At 43.0% G+C, this 18,800-nt stretch overlaps 1 protein-coding gene across 3 annotated transcripts in view; it reads right to left on the bottom strand.

The window, feature by feature from the left end:
* Nucleotides 1-18,701, bottom strand: part of LOC120025784 (rab-like protein 6) — a 36,024-nt gene extending 17,323 nt beyond the window's left edge. The window contains exons 1-9 of one of the 3 annotated variants that reach the window (XM_038970427.1): nt 18,406-18,701; nt 16,922-17,028; nt 16,541-16,716; nt 15,490-15,624; nt 14,947-14,994; nt 13,012-13,067; nt 10,759-10,844; nt 8,133-8,273; nt 7,556-7,661 (exon numbers count right to left, since the gene is read on the bottom strand). In XM_038970427.1, the coding sequence (XP_038826355.1) occupies nt 7,556-7,661; nt 8,133-8,273; nt 10,759-10,844; nt 13,012-13,067; nt 14,947-14,994; nt 15,490-15,624; nt 16,541-16,670 (702 nt within the window). In that variant the 5' untranslated portion in view covers nt 16,671-16,716; nt 16,922-17,028; nt 18,406-18,701. The other 2 variants (XM_038970428.1, XM_038970429.1) reach the window with 2 other exon arrangements.
* Nucleotides 18,702-18,800: the final 99 nt, after the last annotated feature.

Genomic DNA, 18,800 nt, shown 5'->3' on the forward strand with positions numbered 1-18,800 from the left:
GAAGAACAGATCTACCGCTTCTTAGACTTTCTTTCAATAAGAATGACAGATCTATAACTCATATTTCTATGTACATATTGCAGCTTTAACTAGGCTACTTTTCAATTCGCGAGTCAAAAAAATTCAGAAAAGTCCTCTTCTAGCGATCTATTGATAGAACAGGTGCCTGTCAGTCACAAAGCGAGTGATGACAGGGAAACACTGCTGGTTTGACAGTCTGCTGTCTGTCCTGCCTCCCGGTACCTGTGGGCAGCATGATTTGTGTGCGCTGTGGTTGGTTGCAGTCAAACCAACAGTGTGAGTGAATTTCAGGGCTCTACAGTGCAACCATTTTACTTGAATATGCGCCTAAAAATAGATGTGTGCGACCTGAAAAATGTAAGAATGACCACACACAATTCTGCCATTTTGTTTCATAGGTTGTAGTTAAATCACACAAAGAACTGTAGAAATAAGAATGATTTCTTATTTCTATGCAAAGAACTATGTATAGTCCCATATCCGGTGTTCGAGCTGGTCACGGGTACACCTCAGCCACGCTCAAGGTACTAAACTATATCATAACCGCCATCGATAAAAGACAGTACTGTGCAGCCGTCTTCATCGACCTGGCCAAGGCTTTCGACTCTGTGTCAACCACCACATTCTTATCGGCAGACTCAACAGCCTTGGTTTCTCAAATGACTGCCTTGCCTGGTTCACCAGCTACTTCTCAGACAGAGTTCAGTGTGTCAAATCGAGGGGCTGTTGTCCGGACCTCTGGCAGTCTCTATGGGGGTACCACAGGGTTCAATTCTCGGGCCGACTCTTTTCTCTGTATATATCAACGATGTCGCTCTGCGGCGGGTGATTCCCTGATCCACCTCTACGCAGACGACACCAGTCTGTATACATCTGGCCCTTCTTTGGACACTGTTAACTAACCTCCAAACGAGCTTCAATGCCATACAACACTCCTTCCGTGGCCTCCAACTGCTCTTAAACGCTAGTAAAACCAAATGCATGCTTTTCAACCGTTCGCTGCCTGCACCCGCCCACCCGACTAGCATCACTACTCTGGATGGTTCTGACGTAGAATATGTGGACAACTACAAATACCTAGGTGTCTGGCTAGACTGTAAACTCTCCTTCCAGACTCATATTAAACATCTCCAATCCAAAATTAAATCTCCAATCGGCTTCCTATTTCGCAACAAAGCCTCCTTCACTCACGCCGGCAAACATACCCTCGTAAAAATGACTATCCTACCGATCCTCGACTTCGACGATGTAATTTACAAAATAGCTTCCAATACTCTACTCAGCAAACTGGATGCAGTCTATCACAGTGCCATCCGTTTTGTCACCAAAGCCCCTTATACCACCCACCACTGCGACCTGTATGCTCTAGTCGGCTGGCCCTCGCTACATATTAGTCGCCAGACCCATTGGCTCCAGGTCATCTATAAGTCTATGCAAGGTAAAGCTCCGCCTTATCTCAGCTCACTGGTCATGATAACAACACCCACTCGTAGCACGTGCTCCAGCAGGTATATCTCACTGGTCATCCCTAAAGCCAACACCCCCTTTGGCCGCCTTTCCTTCCAGTTCTCTGCTGCCAATGACTGGAACGAATTTCAAAAATCGCTAAAGCTGGAGACTTATATTTCCCTCACTAACTTTAAACATCAGCTATCTGAGCAGCTAACCAATCGCTACAGCTGTACATAGCCCATCTGTAAATAGCCCACCAAATCTACCAACCTCATCCCCATATTTTTTTAATTTTATTTTCTGCTCTTTTGCACACCAGCATTTCTACTTGCACATCACCATCTCATCCATCACTCCAGTGTTAATTTGCTAAATTGTAAAACTTCGCTACTATGGGCTATTTATTGCCTTACCTCCTCATGCCATTTGCACACACTGTATATAGACTTTCTTTTTTCCCCTATTGTGTTATTGACTGTACGCTTGTTTATTCCACGTGTAACTCTGTGTTGTTGTTTGTGTCGCACTGCTTTGCTTTATCTTGGCCAGGTCGCAGTTGTAAATGAGAACTTGTTCTCAACTAGCTTACCTGGTTAAATAAAGGTGAAAAAAATAAAAAATAAAAATAATAATTAAATAAATAAATAAATATATCCCACCTCACGCGCAGCAACAGTGCCTGGAGTGGTGTGTGCAATGTGAGTGAAGTGCTGAAAGATTCATTTTTAGAAGCACACAAGCATAGAAGTTGGTCTAATTTACCCAAAAGTCTACGAAAGTGTGACTTTGTCCTCTTGTTTCCTGGACTATTTACATCGTTCTGTTCACACACACTAGGTTGTTGTTAATTTGAGTTCTCAACTGCTACTAGCAAAGGGATGTCAGAGAATCTCACTTCTCAGACAGACATGGGAATCCTACCTCTACCACGGTAAAGGACCACCCCTTAAAAATGTCTCACCCAAGTGACTCAAATATTTTAGAATACATTGTATTTTATTGAGCATTGAACACACCCAAAAAAACTTTAATTCATTAACTTTTAGTAATATCTTATCGCAAAAACACTCTTCCTCAAATACTTTCATTGTGCGCCTACATTTCTTTGTGCTTCTTCTAAAATATGTCATCGTAGAGCCCTGAATTTGCACGTCCCACGTAATGTCACCTAAGTGGTAATGATAAGTCAAAATCCACTTAGTCATATTTTTGTTTCCCGGCACATTAATTTATTTTCTTTTGCGTGTTTCATATAGCAGCCACATTTCATTGTGGCAAGAACAAACACCATTGTGGCAATTCATATCTTGCAGTAAACATGTAAATAAGACCTTAATCTCAAGAGAAGACAGATTACATGTTAAAAAAGGTTTAATATTATTTTACCTAGAAAATAATCCTGATCATATAAGCCTAGACAATATGCAAAACCACTAACAATACACTGAATTCATCCATTTTCATACATATTAATTGTAAAGCCATGTCCTTCTACATAATACCACAACTACTTTTTCCAATGTGGAAGGTATATTCATTTAGCTGTGTATTTCTGATGGAATCAAGGCATTAGAATGTACAAGAAACAACCAAAATGTAGGTCGTTCAGTAAAAGTTTCCCAACCCAAGAGGACAAGCCCAGGGAGGCCTGGCTGGCTACATTTTCTATTAAGGCTGGCTACTCCGGGTACTTGTGGAAAACACTGAAAGGCTTTCATGTGAGCAAAACCTCAAATCACTGTCGTGGGACATGGCACGTATCAGGGATGGGTTGTTATGTGGGAAATGAAGCGGAGGCACTCAAGCTCTTAAGAGTTTCCATCCGGAAGGGTTTCACATGCCGATGCCTGAGCTAGGCCTATATCTGTAGATAGCAGTCAAGGGTTTCACATGCAGATGCCTGAGCTAGGCCTATATCTGTAGATAGCAGTCAAGGGTTTCACATGCCGATGCCTGAGCTAGGCCTATATCTGTAGATAGCAGTCAAGGGTTTCACATGCCGATGCCTGAGCTAGGCCTATATCTGTAGATAGCAGTCAAGGGTTTCACATGCAGATGCCTGAGCTAGGCCTATATCTGTAGATAGCAGTCAGGGGTTTCACATGCCGATGCCTGAGCTAGGCCTATATCTGTAGATAGCAGTCAAGGGTTTCACATGCCGATGCCTGAGCTAGGCCTATATCTGTAGATAGCAGTCAAGGGTTTCACATGCCGATGCCTGAGCTAGGCCTATATCTGTAGATAGCAGTCAAGGGTTTCACATGCCGATGCCTGAGCTAGGCCTATATCTGTAGATAGCAGTCAAGGGTTTCACATGCCGATGCCTGAGCTAGGCCTATATCTGTAGATAGCAGTCAAGGGTTTCACATGCCGATGCCTGAGCTAGGCCTATATCTGTAGATAGCAGTCAAGGGTTTCACATGCTGATGCCTGAGCTAGGCCTATATCTGTAGATAGCAGTCAAGGGTTTCACATGCTGATGCCTGAGCTAGGCCTATATCTGTAGATAGCAGTCAAGGGTTTCACATGCCAATGCCTGAGCTAGGCCTATATCTGTAGATAGCAGTCAAGGGTTTCACATGCCGATGCCTGAGCTAGGCCTATATCTGTAGATAGCAGTCAAGGGTTTCACATGCTGATGCCTGAGCTAGGCCTATATCTGTAGATAGCAGTCAAGGGTTTCACATGCCGATGCCTGAGCTAGGCCTATATCTGTAGATAGCAGTCAAGGGATTCACATGCTGATGCCTGAGCTAGGCCTATATCTGTAGATAGCAGTCAAGGGTTTCACATGCCGATGCCTGAGCTAGGCCTATATCTGTAGATAGCAGTCAAGGGTTTCACATGCCGATGCCTGAGCTAGGCCTATATCTGTAGATAGTAGTCAAGGGTTTCACATGCCGATGCCTGAGCTAGGCCTATATCTGTAGTAGTCAAGGGTGTCACATGCCGATGCCTGAGCTAGGCCTATATCTGTAGATAGCAGTCAAGGGTTTCACATGCTGATGCCTGAGCTAGGCCTATATTTGTAAATAGCAGTCAATAGTTTCACATGCCGATGCCTGAGCTAGGCCTATATCTGTAGATAGCAGTCAAGGGTTTCACATGCCGATGCCTGAGCTAGGCCTATATCTGTAGATAGCAGTCAAGGGTTTCACATGCCGATGCCTGAGCTAGGCCTATATCTGTAGTAGTCAAGGGTGTCACATGCCGATGCCTGAGCTAGGCCTATATCTGTAGTTAGCAGTCAAGGGTTTCACATGGTGATGCCTGAGCTAGGCCTATATCTGTAGTTAGCAGTCAAGAAATTCAATCCCTTGAGAAAAAGATAGAAATTCCTAAAACAACATTTAACAACTGTGAAATCTCCTCTTCTGATGTATACATGAGATCTGTAGTTTGCCAATGTCACATTCTAGGGTCCTCATTTGTCATACATCATCATAAATAATGGAACAACATTTATTTCCGTGCAAAATCTGGTTCTTCCGGTAACGGTAAGATGTAGCGTTGTTCTACGCTAGTATAGGCAATTATCTGAGTTTTTCAAAAGTCACGAGGCAACCTTTCCCTTCCACCCTTTTATCCCTTCATCCTCCACTCTTCCCTTTTCTCTCTGATCCCCTCCTCCCTCATCCTCCACTCCAGTCTCTAATTTGCTTCCACCTCCCTCTGAACTTACGGAGAAACAGATCTGTGAAGAAGGGAGGCGAGAAGCCATACTACCTTGCACTGAAACATTCATGAGATTCAGCCCAGGTGTTCAACCATACATTTCAGAAAGAACAAGAAAGGAGGGAAAAAGATAAAGACGTCAGGTTATCCAGGAAAAGTTGGTCCATATCTATACTAAATTGTACCTTCCTGTACTATACTTATGCTAAACATTTTATTCTATTCTACTGAGCTGTTTACTTCATGTTCGTATTCTTTTATTATTTCTTATTGTTGTTGTATCGTCGAGAAGGAACCTGCAAGTAAGCATTTCGCTGGACAGTGTATAACGTATGTATCTTGTACATACGACAAATTTACGACAAAGAAGAGAAGAGGATACAGGACTCCGTGCCCCATGTCATTTTCGCCTTGAATAATGTAACACCACTGAATGAACAATGACTCTGTAAATGTTTAACACCAACCGTGGACAGGGCAGCGTCCGTAAGAGTAAAGTTACAGTGTTGAACCTAATAGCAAGCCAGGGTGTGCCGCATATTTATACCCTACTCTCAAGACATCGATGCACAACACCGAAGCCATGTCTAAAATAGTCTGATCATCTCTGACACATACTGGGGTGGTAGTTCATCATTCACTTAAAAAGAGTATTGGCTTCTCTTTCCCTGTGTTACTCATTGATGAAGTAATCATGAATAGAAAGAGGGCTCATGGTTAGAGGGGATGCCATATATGACCAATTGGGCCTTGATGGAGGCCATTTTGTTTGGACTAAACTGCATCCGAAGGAAGCTTGAGGTACAAGTTGTAGGTCTAAGATTAGACAACCCTTCCCTTCACCTATCCGTAAACCATTAAAACCTCTACAGGATTGGTGGGTCCCCCTCGGGACGGTTGAGCTAACGTAGGCTAATGCGATTAGCATGAGGTTGTAAGTAACCCAGGACATAGACATATCTGATATTGGCAGAAAGATTAACAAGAATTTAAGCTAACTGCACTGTCCAATTTACAGTAGCTATTACAGTGAAATAATACCATGCTATTGTTTGAGGAGAATGCACAGTTATGAACTTGAAAAGTTATTAATTAACCAATTAGGCACATTTGGGCAGTCTTAACACAAAATTTTGAACAGAAATGCAATGGTTCATTGGATTAGTCTAAGATTTTGCACATACACTGCTGCCATCTATGGCCAAAATCAAAATTGCGCCTAGGGCCTCCCGGGTGGCGCAGTGGTCTAGGGCACTGCATCGCAGTGCTAACTGCGCCACCAGAGTCTCTGGGTTCGCGCCCAGGCTCTGTCGCAGCCGGCCGCGACCGGGAGGTCCGTGGGGCGACGCACAATTGGCATAGCGTCGTCCGGGTTAGGGAGGGTTTGGCCGGTAGGGATATCCTTGTCTCATCGCGCTCCAGCGACTCCTGTGGCGGGCCGGGCGCAGTGCGCGCTAACCAAGGGGGCCAGGTACACGGTGTTTCCTCCGACACATTGGTGCGGCTGGCTTCCGGGTTGGAGGCGCGCTGTGTTAAGAAGCAGTGCGGCTTGGTTGGGTTGTGCTTCGGAGGACGCATGGCTTTCAACCTTCGTCTCTCCCGAGCCCGTACGGGAGTTGTAGCGATGAGACAAGATAGTAATTACTAGCGATTGGATACCACGAAAATTGGGGAGAAAATGGGATAAAAAAATTAAAAAAAATTGCGCCTAGGCTGGAATAATACATTATGGCCTTTCTCTTGCATTTCAAAGATGGTACAAAAAAAACATCTTTGTATTATCTTTTACCAGATCTAATGTGTTATATTCTGCTACATTCAGTTCACATTTCAACAAACTTCAAAGTGTTTCCTTTCAAATGGTGTCAAGAATATGCATATCCTTGTTTCAGGTCCTGAGCTACAGGCAGTTAGATTTGGGTATGTCATTTTAGGCGAAAATTTGAAAAAAAGGGGGCGGATCCTTAAGAGATTTTAAGGGGATAATTATTATTATTATTTTTTTGTTGATTTTTGTCATTTAGCAGATTCTCTTATCCAGAGCGACTTACAGTAGTGAGTGCCTACATTTTCATATTTTTTCCCCCCGTACTGGTCCCCCATGGGAATCGAACACACAATCCTGGCATTGCAAGCGCCATGCCCTAACAACTGAGCCAAACGGGACAATCTGACCCTGTATCAGTAATTAGGGACAACTCGTATATACGCAGCTCAAAGGACCAATCTAGGAGAAAAAGGGGGCCTTTTCCACATATTCCATAGGAATGTTGGAGAAGCAGCCATTTTATTTGGACTGACCTGCAGCTGTAAGAAGGGGATGTTGAAGAAGCAGCCATTTTATTTGGACTGACCTGCAGCTGTAAGAAGGGGATGTTGAAGAAGCGGCCATTTTATTTGGACTGACCTGCAGCTGTAAGAAGGGGATGTTGAAGAAGCGGTGCAGGTACTTGAGACCAAAGCCATTCTTCATGGAAGATTCAGCATAGTGGATGTAAGAAGAACCTGGAGGCCTGTAAATGCAAAGCAAGTAGAGGACATATCAGGACCAGTGGTGTAGCGGAGGGTAAACGAAAGTAACGCAGTTCACCCACCTTTTGCAGAAAAATGCATTGAAAGTATAGGGAGCCAGTATAGCCACGTATTTTTTTCACCACTACATCACTGATCAGGAATGTGTTTCATGAAGACTATTGACAAAGACTAACAAAGCTAGAGATTTCAATATGATTAGTTCAGGGGTTACAGCGCAAAACTCCCTTAAAAGTGGCCCTCCGAGACAGATATTTCTGCATGTGAAGGACTAGGTGAGTGGTGTAGCGCTGTAATAGATAGTGGAGGGTAGAGAGTTTTGTACACTTTTACCATTGGAGAATAAAACACTCAAGTGGTACACTCCTGCAAAGCATTGACCATCATAACTCCTTGAGAGTAACAGAATGAATCAACTGAATGTACCCCGCGGCAGTTGTGGCACTCCCTACCTGTTGAGGTGAGAGAGGAACTCTCGGGTGTCGTCGGGCAGGATAACCCGGTGTTCGCCCATGTCCCTCTGGTTGCCCAGCACACAGACGGGCACGTGGGTAGGCACTTTGGGCAGCTCCCGCACGATGTAGTCAAATGTCCTGTGAAATAGACCCATGACTTGAGCGCAAAATATAAGCTAGAGGGAAGAATGAAAGGGTATTGTAGTAAGTTAATTGTTAATAAATATACAAATTAAGGAGGGATTCAAAAACACTCCGACTTGAGATTTATAAAAATGCATAGGAAGAGGGTGGCCGTGTCTCAATAACTGACGATGTACTGTACTGTCAATCTTGTGTGGTTCTTCAATATGCAAAGTATACTAGTAAAGGTGGGCTATCTAGAGATGCAAAACTGGGAACCTTTTATTTTTCTTATCAAGAGCAACAGAAAGTCAATTAGTGAACTGAAATACAATATCTTGTCAAACCACTAACTGCACTGTCGGAGCTAGAAACACAAGCATTTCGCTACACCCGCAATAACATCTGCTAAACACGTGTATGTGACAAATAAAATGTGATTTGATTTGAAAGCTAGCTGAACAACAATTACTAAAATAAGCCTTGGTTTAAGTCATTCACAAAGAGTCAACTAGATGTGGGTTATCAAGTTCTGGCTCTTCAAACAGACACTAATAATCAGAGATACTTTCCCCCCCAGTTCTGTGCACATCTTTGTGACCTGGGTCAGATAGTCGTATCACTGGCTGTCACACACTGACCTGGGTCAGATAGTCGTATCACTGGCTGTCACACACTGACCTGGGTCAGATAGTCGTATCACTGGCTGTCACACACTGACCTGGGTCGGATAGTCGTATCACTGGCTGTCACACACTGACCTGGGTCAGATAGTCGTATCACTGGCCGTCACACACTGACCTGGGTCAGATAGTCGTATCACTGGCTGTCACACACTGACCTGGGTTAGATAGTCGTATCACTGGCCGTCACACACTGACCTGGGTTAGATAGTTGTATCACTGGCTGTCACACACTGACCTGGGTTAGATAGTCGTATCACTGGCTGTCACACACTGACCTGGGTCAGATAGTCGTATCACTGGCTGTCACACACTGACCTGGGTCAGATAGTCGTATCACTGGCTGTCACACACTGACCTGGGTCAGATAGTCGTATCACTGGCCGTCACACACTGACCTGGGTTAGATAGTCGTATCACTGGCCGTCACACACTGACCTGGGTTAGATAGTTGTATCACTGGCCGTCACACACTGACCTGGGTTAGATAGTCGTATCACTGGCTGTCACACACTGACCTGGGTCGGATAGTCGTATCACTGGCTGTCACACACTGACCTGGGTCAGATAGTCGTATCACTGGCTGTCACACACTGACCTGGGTCAGATAGTCGTATCACTGGCTGTCACACACTGACCTGGGTCAGATAGTCGTATCACTGGCCGTCACACACTGACCTGGGTTAGATAGTCGTATCACTGGCCGTCACACACTGACCTGGGTTAGATAGTTGTATCACTGGCCGTCACACACTGACCTGGGTTAGATAGTCGTATCACTGGCTGTCACACACTGACCTGGGTCAGATAGTCGTATCACTGGCCGTCACACACTGACCTGGGTCAGATAGTCGTATCACTGGCTGTCACACACTGACCTGGGTTAGATAGTCGTATCACTGGCCGTCACACACTGACCTGGGTTAGATAGTTGTATCACTGGCTGTCACACACTGACCTGGGTTAGATAGTCGTATCACTGGCTGTCACACACTGACCTGGGTCAGATAGTCGTATCACTGGCTGTCACACACTGACCTGGGTCAGATAGTCGTATCACTGGCTGTCACACACTGACCTGGGTCAGATAGTCGTATCACTGGCCGTCACACACTGACCTGGGTTAGATAGTCGTATCACTGGCCGTCACACACTGACCTGGGTTAGATAGTTGTATCACTGGCCGTCACACACTGACCTGGGTTAGATAGTCGTATCACTGGCTGTCACACACTGACCTGGGTCGGATAGTCGTATCACTGGCTGTCACACACTGACCTGGGTCAGATAGTCGTATCACTGGCTGTCACACACTGACCTGGGTCAGATAGTCGTATCACTGGCTGTCACACACTGACCTGGGTCAGATAGTCGTATCACTGGCCGTCACACACTGACCTGGGTTAGATAGTCGTATCACTGGCCGTCACACACTGACCTGGGTCAGATAGTCGTATCACTGGCTGTCACACACTGACCTGGGTTAGATAGTCGTATCACTGGCCGTCACACACTGACCTGGGTTAGATAGTTGTATCACTGGCTGTCACACACTGACCTGGGTTAGATAGTCGTATCACTGGCTGTCACACACTGACCTGGGTTAGATAGTCGTATCACTGGCTGTCACACTGACCCAGATATAATTGGATTCTTGACTGTCTAGTTGCCCTGTAGCCCAAGTCACTTTACATGATGTGTGTTGGGGGCAGGGAAGGAGAAACAGAAAGAAAGCCAGACAGGGAGAAAGAGAGTGATCTATAAAAAAAGAAAGAGGACAGGAGAGAGATAGAGAAGAGAAAGACAGAGAGGCTTACCATTGTTTGGTGATGTCGAACATCATGATGACTCCATTGCAGTTCTTGTACACGTCCAGGAACTCTGCATCCAGAGCCATCTCATTCTAGTAACACAACAGAGAAGAAAACCATCCTCCATTAGGGCTTCATTCATTGATATTCAGAGCTATGTACAGAGCATTCGGAAAGTATTCAGACCCCTTGACTTTTTCAACATTTTGTTAAGTTACTATTAGTATTAGTATTCAAAAAGTATATCTAATCAATCTACACATAATACCTCATAATGACAAGCAAACAAATTAAATATAACATTTACATAAGTATTCAGACTCTTTACTTTGTTGAAGCACCTTTGCCAGCGATACCAGCCTCGAGTCTTCTTGGGTATGACGCTACATGCTTGGCACACCAGTATTTGGGGAGTTTCTCCCATTCTTCTCTGCAGATCCTCTCAAGCTCTGTCAGGCTGGATGGGGAGCGTCGCTTCACAGTTATTTTCAGGTCTCTCCAGAGATGTTAGATCGGGTTCAAGTTCGGGCTCTGGCTGGGACACTCAAGGACATTCAGAGACTTGTCCCGAAGCCACTCCTGCGTTGTCTTGGCTATGTGCTTAGGGTCGTTGTCCTATTGGAAGGTGAACCTTCGCCCCAGTCTGAGGTCCTGAGCGCTCTGGAGCAGGTTTTCATCAGGGATCTCTCTGTACTTTGCTCTGTTCATCTTTCCCTCGATCCTGACAAATCTCCCAGTTCCTGCTGCTGAAAACATCCCTACAGCATAATGCTGCCACCACCATGCTTCACCGTAGGGATGGTGCCATGTTTCCTCCAGACATGACGCTTGGTATTCAGGCCAAAGAGTTCAATCTTGGTTTCATCAGACCAGAGAATCTTGTTTCTTATGGTCTGAGAGTCCTTTAGGTGCCTTTTGGCAAACTCCAAGCGGGCTGTCATGTGCCTTTTACTGAGGAGTGGCTTCCGTCTGGCCACTCTACCATAAAGGCCTGATTGGTGGAGTGCTGCAGAGATGGTTGTCCTTCCGGATGGTTCTCCCACCTCCACAGAGGAACTCTCGAGCTCTGTCAGAGTGACCATCAGGTTCTTGGTCACCTCCTGACCAAGGCCCTTCTCCCCTGAATGCTCAGTTTGGCCAGGCAGCCAGCTCTAGGAAGAGTCTTGGTGGTTCCAAACATCTTCCATTTAAGAATGATTGAGGCCACTGTGTTCTTGGGGACCTTCAATGCTGCAGAAATTTGCTACCCTTCCCCAGATCTGTGCTTCGACACAATCCTGTCTCGACGCTCTATTGACAATTCCTTCAACCTCATGGGTTGGTTTTTGCTCTGACATGCACTGTCAACTGTGTGAACTTATATAGACAGCCTTTCCAAATCATGTCCAATCAATTGAATTTATCACAGGTGGACTCCAATCAAATTGTAGAAACATCTGGAAATAGGTGTATCCTGAAAACAGTTTTGAGTCTCATAGGAAAGGGTCTGAATACTTATGTAAATAAGGTATTTCTAAAAAATAAGGTATTTCTAAAAACCTATTTTCGCTTTGTTATTATGGGGTATTGTGTGTAGATTGATGAGGAAAAACATTAATTTAATAAATTTTAGAATAAGGCTGTAACATAACAAAATGTGGAAAAAGTCAAGGGTTCTGAATACTTTCCAAATGCACTGTGTGTATATATATATCAATAAATAAAGGCCTATATATGATTTATGAAACATAATTTATATCCAACTCATTTACATGGAAGGTTGATACTAAAATGGTTATATAAAAACCATCTTCCAACCAACAGAATCTTGAAGTCAATTTCTTGTCATTGCAATTACTAAAATATGTCATATAACTTATTATAAACTGTGTGGTTCGAGCCCTGAATGCTGATTGGCTGACAGCCGTGGTATATCAGACCGTATATCACAAGTATGACAAAACATTAATTTCTACTGCTCTACTTACGTTGGTAACCAGTTTATAATAGCAATAAGGCACCTCAGGGGGTTTGTGATATATGACCAATATACCACGGCTAAGGGCAGTATCCAGGCACTCCGCATTGCGTTGCGCTTAAGAACAGCCCTTAGCCGTGCTATATTGGACATATTACACAGTTGACATGGCTAAGGAGACTTCAAGCTCTGTTATGAGCGCTGTTCAAAGCAGGGGGATTCTCTTTTGGTTGTATTTTAAAAGATAAGGTAAGAAATGAAGGTAATTTGTTATTGATGATTAACAATCATATGGCACTTACCTCCTGGGGTTCATTCTCCGTTTTCAGCATTTCTCCTCGCTTCTTGCCTTTCCCTGCAGTGGTTGGGAAAACAGGAGATTACAATTAGCGAGGCAGAAAAGCAATTAAGGAGAGGCACTTACCGTGGTTTCACACAGAGGACGTATAGCATACCAAAATGCATAAGAGGAAAGACAGCACACACTTAAAGTAGCAGTGGGTAACTATGCTAAAATATTTAGGCTTATGTGCAAATCAATTCCATGTGTCAAACATATTGATCATTTATCAATATGGGTATTTGCTCAACCGCAACGCATATAGGCAAGCAAGTTATATTTTTCTCCAGGTTTATTGTGATCCAGAGAAACTTAAAATTGTTTCTTAATGTTTTTCATTCAGCTGACATTCTATTTGGCAGAAAGAGGCTGTCCAACCCGAATCATAAAGTCTATTTATAGTGTGTTGTGTTTCTGTATTTGTATGCTGACTTCACGAAATTAATGTCCATTTAATTGGGCAATAAAGTATATCGTATTGTATCGTATTTATTATCAAGATGACAGAAAAGCAGGTCACGGTTTCAAAATGGCACCTAATATATTCAGCTCTCCACTGTGTTCACTACCTGTCATTTAAGGAGGAGAAATGTCAAAACAAAGCCATTCATCTACCTGCAGCGCTATTTCAATAGAATTATTATGCACACTATTCCATCAACAGTCTACATTAAAGGTAAACTCAGCAACATGACATCATACACAGCGGGGTGTCTTCCTGTTTACATTTATCAACAACCACATCATTTAAATCTGCCAAGACTTATCTCTTCAATTGATGCCCTCGGTTGAGACAATAGCGGCAGTAAACTTGGCAGATTTGGTTGTTGTTCATTTCTGTAAGCAGGAAGTTGCCCTGCTTTGTACAGTGATATTGTCATATCGCTTGGTCTAACTTTAATGTTATCACCACTATTCTACCACATAGGCCTTCTAATCCCAACCCTTCAGAGTCACTTCATGGTACAGTCATCTTCATTTAGGCTACTTATCACCAAACCACTCAAGTTTATTTATTTATTTTTACAATAGAACAAAACCATTGACCATGGCTACAACATGGCCACACAGCACTCCATATAAAGCCCAGAATATGTTTCCAGAAAGCACAGCACAAGATGTCAAAGTCAGTGCAAGGGCTGATTCCTACTTGAGATACACAAGTGCAACTAAATAAATCACAACATTGATATCAATAACAGATTGACATAAATGGGAGATTTCCACAGAAGTGGAAGTTTTGTTGTAGATCTCAAGTTAGGACTCAGTCCTAGCTGCACAGGCAGTCTAGACTAGGTCACACTACCACAGGCTAGGCTACCTCTCACCTAAGCCCTCAGGAGGAGGCTTTTGGCCTACAGAGGTGACAGGAGGTGAAAAATGCATGAGAAAACACCAACACGAATGGCAAAAATAAAATCAGGAAATGTTTTTTAGTTAGTTGAAATGACTGATTAATCAAGACAGACAGTCAGATGGACAGACAGAGGTAGAACAATATGGCAGTGTTATAGCTTAAATTATGTCAGTGTATTTGTAACAGATTGACTGTCAACTAACATTCCATGGAATTCAATGCGAACAAAACTACAGATTGTACAGTTTTTTTTATGAATACCTAATTTTGTTGAACGTGTGTTTTACATTCAACAGGAACACTTAAGTAAGCTTTCTTTAAAAAAGCGGTTGGCCAAACGTAAACGCACTTCTGCAGAGACGCAATGCTGGTAAAGGCTTTTGTTTTAACCAAACAATGCAGTAACACCAGATTAAATTAATCTTAAATGAAAATACTATTTGGCTGGAACAAAAGCCTGCACCCATTCCTATCTACCGCAGATGACATTGGTCACTTTTGCTTTACAGCAAATCACATTGAGCAACACTGTAGGCTCACCTTTGTCCACCACGTCCCAAACTTCCACCTTGACAACGTCGTCTGTCGCTAAGAGGGAAAAAACACAATCGGCAATCACTAAAATGCCTTTGATAAAAAGAAAACTGTAACAAGTCAGACAATTCTGAATCAACAGTTTGGGAACATTTGACTACAGCTTTCAACATTCCTATGGTGAAAAACTGAAGGTTTGTTTAATCCTTCGATGTTGTTTAAAAGTCACATCTCAGTACATAGGTCTATACTACGATGCTATTCTCTCTGTGGAAGCGCTTTTGAAAGGCTTGGGCAGTTGTTTTCTTCATACAATACACATTATAGCTAATAGACTTGACGCCATGTACAAATAACATTATAGTATACTCCATTTAGCAGGCGCATTTATTCAAAGCGACTTACAGTCATGCGTGCATACATTTGACGTATGGGTGATGCCAGGAGTCGAACTCACTGTCCTGACGTGGCAAGTGCCATGCTCCACCAACTGAGCTACAGAGGACCACTAGTGTGTGGCTCTCACACAAACACACGGCATCTTCTTACTTTTATAGTTCCAGTGGATGCTGGAGACCTGAATTTCTTGTGTGGGGATGTACTCTTCCAGAAACTTCTTCCCCTGTAGTCGGTGCCATAGGGCACTCTTTCCTGTGTTCCGGTCTCCACGGATGATGATCTTCACTAAACGAGACAGAGAGAGGGGGAAAGCAGGGAGACATTTTTGTGATATTATTTAAGACCCTCATGGAGAGAATGCAACAATAACAGAAATCAAAGAAGTGCTTGAACTCTTCCTGAGGAATTCAGGCCGAGGTACGCAGACTGGAGTATGCTAACTGGGACCCTATTGATTTGAGCAGACAATGCTAATGCTATAGCTAAATAAACAAACCCAAATCTTGGGTGGCTAACTCTCCAGGTCCAAACACTACATTCTAGGTAGGCCTCTTCATAAAATTTAGTTGATTTGTATTTTGGGTGAACTAACCCTTTAATGTGAAACAGCCTGTGTGCCAGTATGTTTCTGCTTTAGTAGTCAGATAAGACAACGTTGTTGAGTGCAGAAACAGTCAGGTACATAGCTTACGTAAAACATAATATTCCTTCCAAATGAATGGCTGCAGGCATCCTGCTGCCGGTATGGAACATGTCAATGTTATTGACATTCAAAAGACAAGGCCTAAACAGACAATACTTGTTTCGACCCCATAGAAAAATAGACCAGTAGGTAAGGTGATCAGATAGAGAAGATAATTAAAAATGAATCATGGCTAATGTAGTCCTACAACACTGCACTACCAGAGCTCTGTGTGAGCACAGAGTATGAAAAAGTCAAACTGTTTATAAAATTAGCTAACATGAAGTCATATGACGGCATAGCAAGAATTATTTAGGGTTTTTCAAGTGTTTTCTTTTTCTCCTATTTATGCATTGGCCATAAAGACGAGTGTAGAACGAGTCAACAACATTATTTGGTTATGAGTTAACAGAATATGAACAGAATATGAAAGTGAGATTTCCACTGGACAATTACTTTAAGACAACATCCCGAGCTTCAGGTCTTCTTGATATCACTTTCAAGAGCTGAATGACTTACTGTTATACTGTACTCCCTTGGCAAACCTTCTCTGTAGGCTCTGGTTCATTGACTGCAAACCAGCTGGAATGTTTTTGTTTCCTAGCTGGCCAGGCTCGGTGCCCACCAGCTTCTTAAGAGCCGAAAACATTTTGATGGTCCTCTTTGGGAACTCTGGATTGATTCAAGAAGTTGTCCTTTAGTGTGTGTGTGTGTGAAAGAGAGAGAGAGAGAGAGTCAGTATCCTGCAGACACACACCGAAACATCAAGTGATTATTTTATACGTCCGTCAAAAATCGACAGGTAAACCAGAGTCATGATTTATGGTCTGGGATGTCTTCATTTTGCTTTCCAGTTCAGTAAATCGAGGACAGTTTGGAGGCCTCCTTCACAAGAAGCACCTGTTCTGTCAAGCAAGGTGATACTTTGTCAAACAGTCTTCAGTGATTGAGGCAGTTGGTTGCATTCTAATAATAATGTTCACGGGAATCCATCAAGTAGATATCATCTGCAAAAGAAAGACAGAAAATTGCAGAACATTCATGGATTTTTTAACTTCACCCACATGTTCATACAGGGAGAAATAAAGCAGTACCTGGTAAGTATTCCATATCAGATCAGTTTAATGAATCATATCCATGTTGTTTACAGAGTACCACAGTATGAGTCATAATACCCATTAAACCTGGAGGTCAAACAGGGAAATGGTTCCAATTGTTTTTCCACCATTCATTTTTCCCATAAGGGATTTTAGAAACACTTGAAATAAGGGCTGTGTTTTGTGTAGGCTACTCTGGTGTGACATTTTGATAACTGTGTAAATGTCTCTAGGACAAGGAGACTTATCAATATGTACGCCTGTTTACCCCCCCCAAATGAAATGCTAAATGTGGCTATCTTAAAGAATTACAAATGCCAAGATCTGAAAGAGACTGATGAATTGAGGCAAAGGTAAGAATCTCTGGATTAACTATCTAATGTTAGCTATATGTAGTCATTAATAAATTGGCTAAATGTATTTAAATGGACAATTCTGTGAACTGTCTTGTGCAAGTTTTAAATTGAAACAATACCTGTTAGCAAAGATGTCAGCTAGAGATGACTTGCAGGGATTTGTAGTTTTGCATGATGTCTACTTTGATGCTAATTAGCATTTTCGAATCTGAGAGTGAATAGGGCAGACTATATTGATAAGGCACCTTGTCCGAGAGAGATTCGCATGGTTATCAGAATATCACGCCAGTGTAAGCCTACATGAAACACAGCCCTTATTTTTAAGTGTTTCTAAAATACCCTATGGGAAATATTGATGGTGGAAAAACAATTGGGACCCTTTCCCTTTTTGACAGCTAGATGTTATGGGTATTCTGAGACATCCACCGTGGGGCTCTATACACGTCCTAGCCCATCTGAAGTTGTCAGGTAGCTAGAAGTGTTATGAATTCAGTAGAGCAGAATTAACTAATAATTTTTGAGGAATAACGACGTTTCTATTAATTCTTGCATTCACTGACAAGTTTCATACAGCGCGTATCATTCTGTGCACCCTTTCTCACACGTGTCACATCAGAGGCTGAGCTGACATCTAGCCAGCTGTATAACGTTGTTAGTTAACTAGTTACCTAAATGTGCAATAAAACATTCCACAAACAACCTGCCGAGTGCATACTACGACAGCCCGATTTACATTCTTCCAGATCCTGGATTTTATCCACTCTCTTCTACAAATCTGCCTGTGTTTACTGCTACGTGTCAAGACTGCCCACGTTCATTGGTATTCAATTCTGCCGAGGCTAACATAACTAGCCTAGCTAGCCGTCACAACATAGCAATGTCACATCCTTGTCTTCTCGACCTGTGTTTTATCATGAATTCGTTAAATTACCTGACAGTCAGCCACCGACCAAACCACCCCAGCCCAATGGTTTATGTAAGAAATCTGGGAATCATTCATTTGAAAGCAATAAGAGCCATTTCCCTAGCTGGTTGCTATCCATCATCCCGACGCCAACTGCAGAGCATCAAGAAGAGAAGTTGGATAAACCTTTATTTCAGGCTCCATGGTGCCCCTAGTGGAGCCAAGATATGGCGAGTACACACTGTACTAACACTTGTTGGCAGGCATGTCACGTTTGTATTGCGTTATGTAACAGATGGACCATATTAGGCTACATGCACCTTTACACCCCTTAATGAATCATGTGAAATGGGAAGTGATGTGATTCAACATGTGCCACACACCAATATCCGTGCTTGCCAAATTATTTTGCTGTCTGCAAT

This window comes from Salvelinus namaycush, chromosome 31 (assembly GCF_016432855.1).
Source record: "Salvelinus namaycush isolate Seneca chromosome 31, SaNama_1.0, whole genome shotgun sequence".
NCBI classification, from domain to species: domain Eukaryota; kingdom Metazoa; phylum Chordata; class Actinopteri; order Salmoniformes; family Salmonidae; genus Salvelinus; species Salvelinus namaycush.